The sequence below is a fragment of the Spermophilus citellus genome, assembly GCF_964194105.1.
Source record: "Spermophilus citellus genome assembly, chromosome: 17".
NCBI lineage: Eukaryota > Metazoa > Chordata > Mammalia > Rodentia > Sciuridae > Spermophilus > Spermophilus citellus.
This window is the reverse complement of record NC_138199.1, coordinates 62359351-62374755: the sequence shown is the minus strand read 5'-3', so window position 1 is coordinate 62374755 and position 15405 is coordinate 62359351. Positions and strand designations below refer to the sequence as shown.

The window sequence follows — 15405 nt, the reverse complement described above, 5'->3', positions numbered from 1 at the left end:
CTTATTGACGACCATCACTATAAATAACATCTACCAATAATGTATGAGCTATTGAATTTAAGATGTGACAAGATATACCTAAAATATCTCAATGAACAGAATCAATAACAAATTATGTTAGGTGCCTTTGTGTTAGAATATGGTTGGTCCAACACCTTCCCTTTAGCTAGCTTAGTCAGAAAATAAGAGACACTAAGTGATTTAAAATATTCCAAGAGTCTTAATATCTATTTCAGAACCATCTGCTCCTGTATGTTTTATTCAATGCATAACCACTTGGGAAGCCTTACAATGTATATACACAGACTTATCTACTAATAGGTCACACTGAAGGAATAAATACTGTCATTGGATGACTAGAATTGACTTGAAAATCAAAAGATGAGTCCCATCATTATACAAGACATGACAATGAGATTATCTATTCAAGACTTCTGCAGTATGTGAAACTACTTATTTGCTCAAATAACCAAATAACGTCCATACCAAACAAAAATTAGAAATCACATTTCTCCAGGCAGATTTCCTCATTATAATTACCTTTTTAAGATGGCCTAATCTGAGTTTAAAGATTTCTTCTTGTTCATGGTATTCTGCTAATGTTAACCTGAAAAGTAATGGTAGAAATTTCAGTAAATTTTAAATAATAATGACTTTTTAAATAGAAATGTTCAAGTATGTCACAAGGTAAATTTGGACTCACAGATAAAATGACTAAAAACCAATTTATTTTGCATCCTCTGATAAGAGAAAACTTTTGTGATTTATCAGATGTACTATGAAGAAATGCTTTCAAAGTCAAATGCTTAATTCATAAAAATGAAAAAAATAACTGAGCTATAGTTTACATTATTTTGTGAAAATGAGTTTTGTTTCATATATTGCTCAGATGAAAACCTATTTGAAGAGACAGATCAAATAATAAGTCTAAAAATCTTCAAAGGGAAAAGCAATAAGCCAATGAATTTATTATTCATGATAATATATATATATATATATATATATATATATATATATTTTAAAGAGAGAGAGAGAGAGAATTTTTTAATATTTATTTTTTAGTTTTGGGCAGACACAACATCTTTGTTTGTATGTGGTGCTAAGGATCGAACCCGGGACGCACGCATGCCAGGCGAGCGAGCTACCGCTTGAGCCACATCCCCAGCCCATGATAACTTATATATTGATAGTATAATAATAAGGAGAAAAAACAGGGTTAAAAGAGTCCAAGATTTGGATGCTGGCCATGTGACCTTTGGCAGCAACGTCAACTTCATCAACTCAGTTTCCTGAAAATTAGGCAAGTAATAACACCTACCTAATAAAGTGCTGTAACTTTATTGAGAATGTGGAAAGAAGAATATAAAAAATGCTATTTAAACCAATGCTCAAAGGGTAAACTTGATGGGTAATTTCTCAGTTCATGTTTCACCAAATCTAATCACATCCTCCTATTTTAAGAATGAAGAAGAAAGAAGTGATATTCTGGAAGCACACACATATACTTCAAAGTTTTAGATCTCAAGGTTTAGAACATTCTAAATAACAAAAGTGGAAACAAGTTATCCTATCCAGCAGAAAGGGCTACCAAAACAAAAACAAAACTCTTAAGGCCTAACTCAAAGAAAATAGAATGACTAAAAAATAGTACATCCCCCTGAGCTGTTAAACTTATCCTCTCAGCAGCAGAAATATCTCCATCTATTACTCTATTTCATACCAGTAAAAAAGGGAAAAATGAAAAATCATAGTTAAGAATTCACTCTCAAACAGGTTCAGTACCAGGAGAGGATAAAGTGATTCACTTAAGAGGCCTGTTTTGGCTTTTGGTCAAGAGCCAAGTCACAGACATTCTAATTAAAAAAGTGAACTAAAGGCCTCCTAGCTTGGATTTTATACAGGACTCCAGATGGCAACTACTCACTGACATACTATTGGCCTAGACTGAATTCTAATTATGGTTCAATGGCAAAAACAAAAACAAAAAACCCTATCTTGTTTTTATTATTCCTAAGCCAATGGTTTTTGTGTGTTAGCACAAAATAATTTTCAAGCAATGCTAGAGCGAGAGTCCCTTCACAAAATAAACACAGGACTCAGAAAACAATGATCAGATTAAATCTGTCTGAAGAATCTTTCAAATCTGGGCCCTTTTGAAAGGAAATACTTTTTAATTAGACTTTAAGTTTTAAAACATTCAGTTATAAGGTGAAATGTTTTCCAAATTTAGTTTACTCTGCATACTTTATTTTTTATTTTCATTTTATTGTGTCGGACAGAATACATTTATTTTTTTATTTTTAAAAAACATCAAATGGTATATTGCTGAGGATCGAACCCAGCCTCACACATGCTAGGCGAGTGTTCTACTGCTGAGCCACAATCCCAGCCCCCCCATCCCGCCCCGTACTGTACATACTTTTTAATCACTATACTTTATACAATCACTAATAAGTTTACTCATCTCTCCTAAATAAACTATGAACTCCTAAAACTAGGGTTGTATCCTTCAACTCTATATTCCCACAACACGGCCTAACATAAAATAAGCATTTAATGTAGACTTACTAAATGATGTCAAAGAAAAGACTTCCCAACACATCAGGTATGTATAGGTGAGGATTGGTGTTAAGCCATCTTTCTCACTGGAATAAAGGAATATGCATGTCTGGGAGGTCATGGACCTTTAACAATGCTGTAATACAAGTAGTATACTTGAAGTGGATAATGGGTTACAATGTTTTTGTGAACTGATACAAAAACATAAAAAAGACAAAAGGCATATTAGTCAATAAGTTATATAATATACCTTTTATTTGTGGCTATCTTAGAACAGAAAATTTACTTTCAAGTAAAGAGAAAAGGAAAAAGGAATAGAAAAGAAAGGCATTTGTGCTCAGGATTTTCAACCCCTCCTATACATGAAAGCTATGTAATAATTGTGGACTGGCAGAGAAAAAGATGACTATGCTTCAATTTAAGATACTTGTATTTTCCCTAGGTTTTCAAAACTGGAAAAGACCCTAGTAAAGATATGAGTTACTGGGAAAGTGTTCTTTCCTAAAACAACAGTTATTTATTTTTTTTCTTGGCTTACAGCTGTTAACTAAGTGCTCTTTTGACCAGTAAAGGGCATTCTTTTTTTTTTTTTAATATTTACTTTTTAGTTCTCGGCGGACACAACATCTTTGTTGGTATGTGGTGCTGAGGATCGAACCCGGGCCGCACGCATACCAGGCGAGCGCGCTACCGCTTGAGCCACATCCCCAGCCCTAAAGGGCATTCTTTAGTTTGAAATAGTAGCCATGTAATCACCACAAGAGGACACCAAATTACCAGAACTTAGAGTCACACATAAGCAATAATATTAACATCATATTTGTGATGGTTAGACAAAAATCATGCTGTCAAGAAGTGACATTATTTCTCCCTCTCATTCAAAATTCTAAGTGCAGGACTAAGAAAGTCAGTTAATTTTATATGGTTTTTATGAGTTGGGCAAATCCATTAATGTGATGGGAAAGATCTCAAACACTAGGGACCTCTGTAACTTATATCTGTCCCCAGTGCCATTCAATAAGACATTTGTTCACATCAATAAAGAACATACGTTTCATTTTCAGCTCCGTTGGTCTTGCTCTTCCGCTGTTTCTGCTCATTGGTTGCTGGAGGGGCTTGACCCATGGCAGGAGGTTTCCGCTTTGCTAACATTTTCCGTTGTCTTTCTATCTCTTCCCTCTGTGAATTTATCCTTTCCTGTTGCCTAAAGACATAAAATATGTGGACAGAAGAAGAAAGTAAAACAAGTTTCTTATTGCTATGGAACAAACACAATTTGTCAGCTGGATATTTGATAAACTTCAGAAAAACATAAGCTCCTTAAATTAAGTAGAGATTTGCATTTAACCTTCAGGTAGTAAGAAACCAAATAACTAGTGAGAGATTATTTGGAAAGAAGCTGTACTTTAAGACAATAGTTATGTCTTAAAAGGAGAGGGAAAGTGAATAAGAAAAAAAATACCAAATTTCTAGTATGAACTTACTTTCTGACTCCAAAGAAAAATTTTCTGATTCCTTTTTAGCAGTTATGAAAACAACTCTAGTATGAATCCATAAAGAGTTGTTTTTAAGAAAAGACGATACAGACTGTCCCAAGTGCCCTTTTATTTTTTGTTTGGATTAAAGCTTCCTCAAATTTAATTTACAAAGATATCAAGCTTGCAGAATGCTAGACAAAGTAAACAAGACTTTCTTTTTAGGAATATCACTTACTCTAGTCTAAGTGAACCTCTAGCATCCCCCAAATCATCTCCACTCACTGAGCAGGGTGACACACCCAATCTAAGCTTTAAAAAAGCATATTCAGAGAAAGCCAATGAAGTACTACTAGCTGTGAAGTTATTAATGAAATAACTCCTTAGGGAATGGTATATAAAGTGAAATAGTATAAAATGTATTTTATAAATCTTCAGATAATTTAATACTATTACTATTGGAGTACTTACTAATAAGATGTCTTATTTTCCTCTAAAAAAAGAAATCTACTCGTAGAACATCCCTAGAAAGGTTTTGAGTTTCAGAGATTTTCAGATTTTGGATTAAGAATGTTTTGACCTGTACAGTCTATGCAAATATTCTGAAATCCAAAAAAACTATGAAATCTGAAATATTCCTAGTCCCATGCATTTCAGATAAGGGATATTCAACTTACAGTTTAAAAATTAGGAACCAATAAAAATTCTATTATAAGAAAAAACACTTTTGTCTCATGTATTCCATCACCAAACAAATACTAAGGCTTACAGGCTTAAATATAAAAGTATACCAATATTTCAGATTAACCATTTAACAGGCTAACATCTTTAAATCACCTATTACAGTTGATAGTCAAAACTCCCTTTGCCTTCTCTTCTCTCTCTCTTTCTACAAGTCTTTTTTTCCCATATTCTTTTCTGGAACCAACGATCAATCTTGCAGAATAATGAAATCTATTTTTTTTAATACCTCTTCCTTGAACAATGCAGTTTCCTATTCTTAAAGAATAGCAACCAAAACAAAACAAAACAATATTCCTCTAGGTTTGATGCCCATAATATAAATAATTTATGCTACCATATGTAGAAGGGTAATAGTACAAGCAAGGTTAAAATAAACAGAGTATTACAAACAACCAACCATTTATTTGACAATACAATCTCCTTGATTCTACATGAGCTAGAGATCACTGATAAGACATCAATTTAACAGTAAACTGAATGTTTTCATTCAAGAGTTTTGTTTCCCTGAAAAATCTGTATACTATTAGATACGCTTTTTCCTACTCACCCCTCCCCCCAATATATAAAATTTGTGACTTGAAAGAATTCTGGGTTGAGACACAGAATCCTTAGCTAAAATTGTAATGTCCCTTCTGAATCAATGAATGTCCTTGAGGAAAACATTTACCTTATCTGAACATAAGTTTCCCAATTTAAAAAAAGGGAAAAATATTTTTAGCTCATATCTCCACCTTTTTAGGAGGCACCGAGTGTAAAGCACTCTGAACTCCCTGGAAATAGTTACACATTATGCAGTTTAAACTATAAACTATAGTGGCCTAGGAGAATACCACAACATTATGCCTCAGAGGACTACACCTGTGCTTTGTAAGCTTCAGATTTCAGAAATCACCTTTATTATTTTCAGGGAGAATCCACACATTTATCTTTTCATGTTCAACAAGAAGGTAGCCCCACAGCCATCATATAGATGAGTCATATGCACAGAATACAAAGATTCCAAAACACCTTTAGGGAACTCTTAAGCTATTCTGAGAAAGAATGAAAGTTGATTCACCAAAGATCAGTGTTATACAGATTCCTATACTGACTTAGCCCATTTCATTTTTTGAGACAGGGTCACTAACATTGCCTAGACTGGGCTCCACCTTCTGATCCTCTTGCCTCGATCTCCTGAGTAGCTGTGATTACAGATGTGTGCCACAGTGCCCAGCTCTCTGTAACAATTCTTGATATTCCTAAAATTGTTTATTTACACAGAAGAACAAAAGTCATCTAAAGAGAATCTTCATTTAGGCTTATCTGAGGAGTACAAAGTCCACACTACCTCGATAAACTGTTAACTTCTCTTAAAATAGGAATCATGTCTTTCCAACTCTTATATCCTCTAGCACATAAAACAGTACCTTTTACGGAGCTGATGCTTAAATATTTCATGTGTAGTATCAGTTTTAGAGAGTACTTGTCCTGCAACAAGCATGAAAAGAGTATTTCTTCTATCTTCTATAGAAATTTTGAATACCCAATAAATTCATCTCACTGAAATCTAAATAATTCTATTAAAGTCCTAGTCCTGGTACCTCAGAATATGACCTCACTTCATTGAAATAATTAGTTAAGCCAGGCACAGTGGCACATACCTGTAATCTCAGTGGCTCAGGAGACTGAGGCAGGAAGATCACAAGTTCAAATCCAGCCTCAGCAACTTAGTAAGGCAATTAACTTAGCGAGACTTTATCTCAAAATAAAACATAAAAAGGGCTGAGGATATAGCTCAGTAGTTAAGTGCCCCTTGGTTAAATCCCCAATGCTAAATAAATAAATAAAAGGGGGAGGAGGAGATCGTGCTGCCATAGGTTAAGCCCTTAGTCCAAAATGCAATATGCCTGGTGTCCTTAAAAGAGAAGGAGCAAGCTGGGCATGGTGGTGCAGCCTGTAATCCCAGAGGCTCAGGAGGGTGAGGCAGGAGGATCATGCATTCAAAGCCAGCCTCAGAAACTCAGTGAGGCCTTAAGCAACTAAGCAAGACCCTATCTCTAAATAAAATATTTTAAAAGGGGGGGTGGGGCTGGAGATGTGGCTCAGTGGTTAAGTGCCCCTGGGTTCAATCCCTAAACCCCTCATCTCCCCCCACCCCGCCACAAAAAGAAGGAACAGAAATACATAAGGAGAACCCCATATGAAGATGAAGATAAAGACTGAAGTTATGCAGCCACAAGCCAGGATCACTGGAAGAGGCCAAAAAGGATCTTCCCCATATGCTTGCCACTCTTTTACTTTTGACTTTCTGGTCTTGTGAACTGTAAAAAGAATAAATTCCTCCGTAGAGGTGAGGTGGTGGTGATTGGGGGCTGGGGAGTGGGGTCTGGGGTCTGGGGTTGTGACTCAGTGGTAGAGCCCTCACCTCGCATGTGAGGCCCTGGGTTTGATCCTCAGCACGACATTAAAATAAAGGTATTGTGTTCAACTACAACTAAAAAATAAATATTAAAAAAAGAAAAATGAAGAAATTCCTGTATTTTTTTTGTTGTTGTTGTTGATGTTGTTGTCGTTTTGTGATACTCAGGATAGAACTCAGGGCCTCAGGAAAGCTAGCCAAGCACTCTATAAATGAGCTACATTCCCCCATTCTTTTATAAAATCTCTTCTGAGACAGGATCTTGCTAAATTCCCCAGGCTGACCAAATCATGCAATCCTCCTGCCTCAGTCTCCCAAAAGGCTGGGATTATAGGCAATTTCTGTTATTTTAAACCACAAGTTCATGGTATTTTGTTACAGCATCTCAAGGAAATGAAAGAGAATCTTCTATAGCAAAACTGTATTTCAGATCCAACCACACTAGCAATAACTAGCAGGAGAAGAATGAAAACAAAAAACAAATGCACAAATTTTCAGACATTATTGAAGGGGGAAAAAGTCTTTTTTTTTTTTTTTTTTTTTTTTTTTTAAAGAAGACCTGTATGAACAACGCACAAACATCTCAGAAGAGAATTTTTTAAAAATCCCCAGGCTATATTTTGTATATACTGGGAACTGTGAAATGGTATGGCTTATTCAAGCAAGATGTGACAAGAAAAGCAACAAAATGAATGGTCTCATTGTGGATCATATGACTAAGAATCAGATGGTTCACCAGAAACTGCTTTAAAATGGATAAGCGCCATACACATCAGAATACCAGGATTAGCACTGCAAAGCTATAAAGTTTAATTTATTCCCTCTGATATTCCACACTTAAATGATCAAAATTTTATAGGGATGTTAGATTCTTTAATGTTGTTTATTTCAATAAAACAAAATATTAGTCAAGAATTTTTACTGCTTTACCACTGAGACAGTTGAATTTTTTTAAAAGATGTATTGAGCTGGTATAGTGGTGTATGCCTGTAATCCCAGCGGCTTGGGAGGCTGAGGCTGACCCAAAAGTTATGATAAAGAGTTCAAGTTGCAAGACTCTACCACTCTACCACTGAGCCACAACCCCAATCCCTGATCACTCTTTAAAGAGCCTCAGGGACATGTTCTATAAGGATCTTCTATGGTTTTCTTTTGTTTTATACCTAACTTAAAAAATCTTGCCATGGGCCCTTACCCATTACATTTTTCTGTGGGCCCCAAATAAATGCTCAAGAGGATCCTCATGAAAATCCACTACCTAGGATTTTCAGTAGAACAGCACTTGCCTAGTACGTGTAAGGCCCTGCGTTCAAACCCCAGTACCACACAAAAGCACAAATACATTACCTAATTAAAATATATATACTAGATTTTTCCTTCCTTACCTTCATCAATTTTTGTTATTCTAAGCTTTAATGAAGAACTCACTTTCTATTCCTCTGATTACTTGTCATTTTTTCAGGACTTTTTCTAATTCCCTACATTTTTTAAAAAATATTTATTTTTTTTTAGCTGTAGATGGACACAACACAATGCCTTTATTGGTATGTGGTGCTGAGGATTGAACCCGGGTCCCGCCTGTGCTAGGCAAGCGCTCTACCACTGATCCACAATCCCAGCCCCCTACATTTCTTTATACAAATGGTAACTAAACTCAATGAAAAGATGATTATGACTACTAGGATTATTAATACTACAATTAACAGAAAACTTGAAAAATCCAAACTTTTCAATTAATCATGACAATTCACTTACTTGATAAGGTTCTGGAAAGCATAACCATCTGTCCACTGTTCAGTAAAAGAGGCCCCGTGCCGGACAGTAGTAAAGTGGCCCAATCTCAAGCGGTCCTGCATGCTCTTATCTCTACATGCCATCTTCTCTTGTTTTGACTTTGGGGAAAAGGATCAAAAAACAAAAAACAAAAACAAAAAAAAGGAATTCATCATCAAATTAGCACGGAGACAGACACTTTTTAGAAACTCAAAATTCTAAGATTTTCATGGAAAATATATTGAAAAACCACTCAACATCTCAAAACAGTCAGTAATGACTCCTTAGATGAAACAGTATTCCCAAAGTAAACAGGATATGCTAGTGAAGAACCGTGAATTCTTCTTTGGTAAAATTTCTCCCATCTGCCTAGTCTCTTTTATCTTATCAGCATATTATATTTGCACCACAGCAATGCCCAACTACTAAGCTGTTTCTTTACTTTCAGTTTCTTCTCTCCAATCTGTTCTAGAGACCTGCTATCAATTCATCTTCTTAATATAGTACTTTGAGGGATGGGTATATAGCTCACCAGTAGAATGCTCGCTCAGCATGGCCAAGGGAGGCCCTGAATTCAATACCCAGTACTGAGAAAAAAGTAAGAAAATCACTTTGCACACTTCCACTCTGATGCACCAAACCTTCTATGGCTTCTGTCTCCCCAACTCTAGATTCTGACATGAAAACATCCTCCATTCCTCCACTGCGCATGGAAGATCAAGTGCACCTCCCCACAGGGTTCCTATTCCAGGACACTTTATGTACTTCTGATTCTTGAGGACTTCATTCATTACATGACAGGAATTATAAGACCACTTAGTATAAAGTATGATGTTTATGGCCAAGAGGGAAATACAACCATTGAATTTCTTGATCTGTAATTCTAAGTACAAACTCTAATAAAGAACTTACAGGAAAAGAACAAAGTACTGTGAGAGATAATATCATGGGATATACCTACTTGAAATGTCCTATGCATTTTTATTTATTTATTGTTGGCAGTACTGGGGACTGAATGAGGGCCTAGCATATGATAGGCAAGCACTCTACCACTGAGGACATTACCCAACCCTTGTTTTATTTTATCTCATTTCATTTTATGACAGGGTCTAAATTGCTTAGGCTGACCCAGAACTTGCAAATCTCCTGTCTCACTTTCTAGAGTAGCTGGGATCACATGCATACACCACCATGCCTGGCTCTACTGTGCATTTTAACTTTATTTTGTTTGGAGACAGGGCCTCACTAAATTGACCAGGCTGGTCTTGAACTTGTAATACTCCTGCCTAAGCTGTACTATGTATTTTTAATGGACAGGCAATATAAACCTGCAGTTGTACTTACCTAAAACATCTTTCTTGTAGCTTCCCCCAATTAGTGCCCTGCTTTTAATTTCCTTCAGCCAATTTCTTAATAAAACTGTGCTTACCTGAAAAGGTTTCTTTGTGAATGTGAATGTATCTTATTCCCCCCACCCCACATAGACTATTAGCCCTCTGGGGATAGGAGCCATGTTTTATGTTTCTTAGATCCATGCATGTTGTTACAAGAAATTGCCCCAGAGAGGAATGGTAGTACACGCCTGTAATCCCAGCAACTCAGGAAGCTCAGGCAGGAGCATCACAAGTTTGAGGCCAGTCAGGGGAACTTAGTGAAACCCTGCCTCAAAACAAAAAATGAAAAGGATTAGGGATGTGGCTCAATGGTAGAGTACCCCTGGGTTCAATCCCCAGAACCACCATAAACAACCAAATTGTCTTCAAACAACCAGCCAGCTATACAATTTTACATTCCTACTAGTATAAGAAATTGGGACACCAACACATCTATACCAGCACTTGATACTGTCAATGTTTTTACTTTTATTATATGTATATAATAATATGGTTTCACTTGGTTTTTTTGTTTGTTTCTTGTTGGTCTCAAGGAATATTCCATTACTGAGCTACACCTCCAAAACTTTAATTTTTTTTTTTTAATTTTGAGACAGGGTCTAGTTACATTGTCAAGTCTAGCCTGGAACTTGTGATCTTCCTGCCTTAGCTCCAGAGTAGTTCAAATTATAGGGTGTGAACACCACTGTATTCAGCCTACCATGGTCTTAGTTTTGAGTTTCCCAGATGCCTAATAATGTGCAGCATCTTTTCATATGATGACCATTTAGATATCTATAAATATTTTATAAAGTTTCTGTTCAAGATTTTTTGCTTGGGCTGGAGTGTAGCTCAGTGGTAAGAGTGCTTGCCTTGCATGTGTGAAGATCTGGGTGCGATCCTTAGCACCACATAAAAATAAAGGTATTGTGTCCATCTGCAATTAAAAATATATTTTTTAAAATATTTTATTTTATTTTTCCTCTTTCTTTTTTGGGTAGTGCTGGGGATTGTACTCAGAGACTTTTATATGCTAGGCAAGTGCTCTATCCTGAGCTACACTGCCACCTCCATCTTTTCACATTTTTAATGTTTTTTTTTTAATTATTAAATTACAGGAATCTTTACATATTTTTATTTAAAAAACTTTTAATGTTATTAATATTTCCTCTCAATCTGTAGTGGCATTTTCATTTGTTTCTTTATATTCCAGCATGGTATATTGGACATTTGATAAATATTCATATTTAGAAAACGGAATTATTTTATAAACAAATCTAAATTATCTATTAATAGTAACAAATATAAAATTGTATTTTTCTATGATAACTGAGGAGATGGCATTATGTTTGTTTTTTTGTACTATGCTACTCAGAGTTTAGTACAACTGGATGAATCCATGTTGATTTCAGGAAGAGTCCTGAAATTTTAAATACATTCTCTGTATTAACATGTTAATATTATTTCTCTCTCTCATAAAAATGTAACAAAGTAATTTCCCTTCTATAAAACTGGTTAATAATTAAAGAAACGAAGCAAAGTTCTTCCTAGTATCTTTGATCTCAGTAAAATAATCCCTTTCATTTTGACTAAAAGACTATGCTCCTTTAACCTTTAACAGCATTCCAAATTTTTCAAAAAAAGTAACCAGTAAAATGGTCAATTCTCTAGCTCATAATCTTTTAATAACTTCATTGGGAAGTACTGACATTTTAAAACTTCTAAGAAATAGTTACTAATAACTACTAAAGGCAGGCTGCAACTAACCAATTACTAAAGTAAAGGAATATCCACCAATTTGTAATCATATGCAAAAATATGACAACTTCATTTTTTTGAAGCACAAAGCACTTAATTATCACACTGTTATAAACAAAAGGAATTCCAAATATCTTTGAAACAAAAATCTCACTATCATTAAATGTTTATAAATAGTAATAATATACTCACTTCAATTAATCAGATAAACACAAAAATTTAAGATTGCAAACCCTAGGTTAGGGGCATGGCTCAGTGGTAGATGCTAGGCTAGCATGCACAAGGTCAAACCTCCCAGCACCACAAAAAAAAAGTGTGTGTGGGGCGATCAAGAAACATCCCAAACTCTACTAGAATAAGCTGTCAATATCATACTCAAAACAATTAAACAGCCAGAAGGTATATCTCTCTTATCACTCTGGAGGCTAAGTCTGATGTCCATGCAAAGAAACCGGAAGCAATGGTGAACACCTGATGTTCATGCAAGGAAAATAATTCTAATTATCAAAAAACAAGAAGTCTTTTTCTAAAACCCCTATTTTACAAAATATTTTCATCTCAGGTAAGAAGTAAAAAGCCACTCAATGACATACATTATGTATCTTGGAATACAGAGCTCAGGCCACCATTAATGCACTAACCTTTTCTATAAGGAGTTTCTTGCTCATTGTGACACATCTATTTAATCGTTCCTTGTATTTTTCTAGCATCTTTTGCTGTTCATCAATCTGCCTTCTCAAATCACAGTTGGCCTTCAATGGAAAAATATGTTTTTAATTAGCTCCAAAGAAGACAGATTAATAGAAAAGTAGTTTCTAGGGAAAGAGAAAAATCATTTCTGTTATTAAATCAAAATCAAAATTTAGATTCAAAGAGATAAAAGTAACCAAGTCTTTTTAAAAGGTAAATAATTCATCCTTTTAATCTTGCTTAATAGTATCTATTCATCAATAATGAATTCTGTTGTTAGAAATAGGCATGTTTTTCTACTAATCATCTTTTACTCCTCCCAATACCCAGATACAACTCATTGTGTACATCACAAGTGCTTAAACCATCACAAAATACAATAAAATTTAGAAAAATCCATGACTATTTAGTGTGAGGGGTGATTAACAATATACATATTAAATACTTACTGAAAGTGATTAAGCACTTACAAAAAAGTACAGAATATTTTCTAAACCATATAATGTTCTTTAAGTTCAATTTGTCCTTTGCTTTCTAATTCCTATTTCTAAAGAAAAAGAAAGGTGAATTTTCATAAATGATTCTCACCAGAGAAGCAAGCCAGGCACACCTGTGCCCACCTAACACAGAACTAACCAATAAGGATCTAGTTCAAGAATGCTGGAATGTAAATACACAGTTAAATTAGCTGTGGCCAGGGGCCTACAGAATAGGCTAATAAATATTTTGAAAAATTCAAGCCTCCTTAAGAGAATGTAAGAACTACTAAGCCAATATCAAATTTGACTTGCAACTCCTGAATTTATTCATCTTGGGCTAAACAAAAGATCTGTACTTATTTGGCAAATAATGCTACCTTATAACATCCTTGAATTGTGAAAAAAAAAATCTATTATTTCCAAACAAATGATTCAAGCACTTCTGAAACAATACAAAGCACAAAAGGAAGATATTACAGGACTCTCACTTTTTGAGACTTTTCAGCTTCATCTTTAAAGTGACCTGTATGAAACAGCTTCATCTTCAAATGGTTCTATTCTCCCCATAAACACAATGCTTCACTTTAGTTTTTCTCAGGACTCTAGTCGTAGACACCATATTATTAAAGATGAAAAAGTACAACTACATATGACAAATGTGACCTATTCATATTAAACAACCTATAAGAAGCTAAAGATGATATAACAGTTTTTTTGTTTCTTTGTGGTAATGGAGATTCAACCCAGAGATGTTCTACCACTGAATTACATTTCTAGCCCTTTTAAAATTTTTATCTTGACATATGGTCTCACTCAGTTGCCCAGGCTGCCTCAGCTCCACAGTAGCAACCATGTAATGTTTATGTGAAATCCAATCTACTTTTAGAAGGTAAATATTTCCTCAAAATCTGAAATCAAGTAAACAATTACAATCAATTAACCTCTGGCAGTTGAAAGTTTTAAAAAGTTCTAAATGTTTATGGTTTCTGGACTAACAACTTCTATGAGTTTATGTTTAAAGTGGAAACTGGCTAATAGTGCCCAGCCAGCCATACCCAACATCTGACAAAAAAAGAAAACTCGATCAATGACTGATTCATTTTATATCTGAAAGCAGATATAAAAACCTATGGTCTCTCTTTGACTGCCTATCCTCCAGATTCAAAACACAAATTCTAACCAACTTGAAAAAAGGACAGTTGAACTTCTGTGTCTTTGTTTTTGCATGATCTATTCCCTCACTACTAATCTGTATCCATATAAAATTACAACCTTCAAAAAACAACGGAGTAGGAGTTGGGGGTATAACAAAATGGCAGAGTCCATGCTTAGCATGAATGAGGCCCTGGGTTTAATCCTTGGTACCCACCCCTCACCACCACCAAAGGCAATGGAGTAGAGGGTGAGGGTGAGTTAAGGAAGTATACTGCCTTCTGAATAATGAAAATAAACTTTAAAAACAAACAATCAAAACAAACAGACCAAAAAAAACCAAGCTAGGATAAGTTTTCCACAAATTATTTCAATTCTGCTACCTTTACCCACCATGCTGGGGATCAAATCCAGGGTCTCATGCATGCTAGGCAAGCACTCTACCACTGAGTTATACTCCAGCCTCATGAGGCTATGAAGGAAAAAAACAAGACCTTATCCTTTTTTGGTCCAGCAAAGTTACTTTGGACAAAAATCCTTCCAAATGTTGGAAATATTTATACCCAAAGGATACTCCATATATCTTAGATAGCAATTCCATCAACACGCAAATCAATAAAAACAAGAATAAGAGCAATTCTAAGCAAGTGAACAACGAAGATGTAAAACAGGTGCTGAGTCTATTCATGGCTTCCTCACTCAAAGTTGGAGAAAAAGATATAAATAAAAATAGGCCTAAGGAATAAATTTCTGAATAAGAAAAGGGAACATCAGCTTCAAATGAGACAAATGGTCATATACAGATTTCAAAAAGTTATTTCAAAATATTGCCCATCATATTTTACAAAATGCAAGACATACATGTGAAATAGGAAACAAAAAACCATAAAGAATATACAGGGTGTGTTAAGAAAGTACATTGATTACATAAGGGGGGGAAAGTGAGTAACAAAAAAATGTAAATAACAGAATCAAAATTCACATGAACTGCAAGTAAATAGCAG

The 15405-nt window shown here is 35.0% G+C and overlaps 1 protein-coding gene across 4 annotated transcripts in view; it reads right to left on the bottom strand.

Annotated features, from left to right (window-relative positions):
• The window catches only part of TLK2 (tousled like kinase 2), a 106515-nt gene that overhangs the window by 29555 nt on the left and 61555 nt on the right, over positions 1-15405 (bottom strand). For all 4 annotated transcript variants that reach the window (XM_081271710.1, XM_081271709.1, XM_081271708.1 and 1 more), the window contains 4 exons: positions 12722-12832; positions 8932-9068; positions 3611-3763; positions 541-607 (listed from right to left, as the gene is read on the bottom strand). In XM_081271710.1, the coding sequence (XP_081127836.1) occupies positions 541-607; positions 3611-3763; positions 8932-9068; positions 12722-12832 (468 nt within the window). The remainder of the gene's footprint in view (positions 1-540; positions 608-3610; positions 3764-8931; positions 9069-12721; positions 12833-15405) is intronic.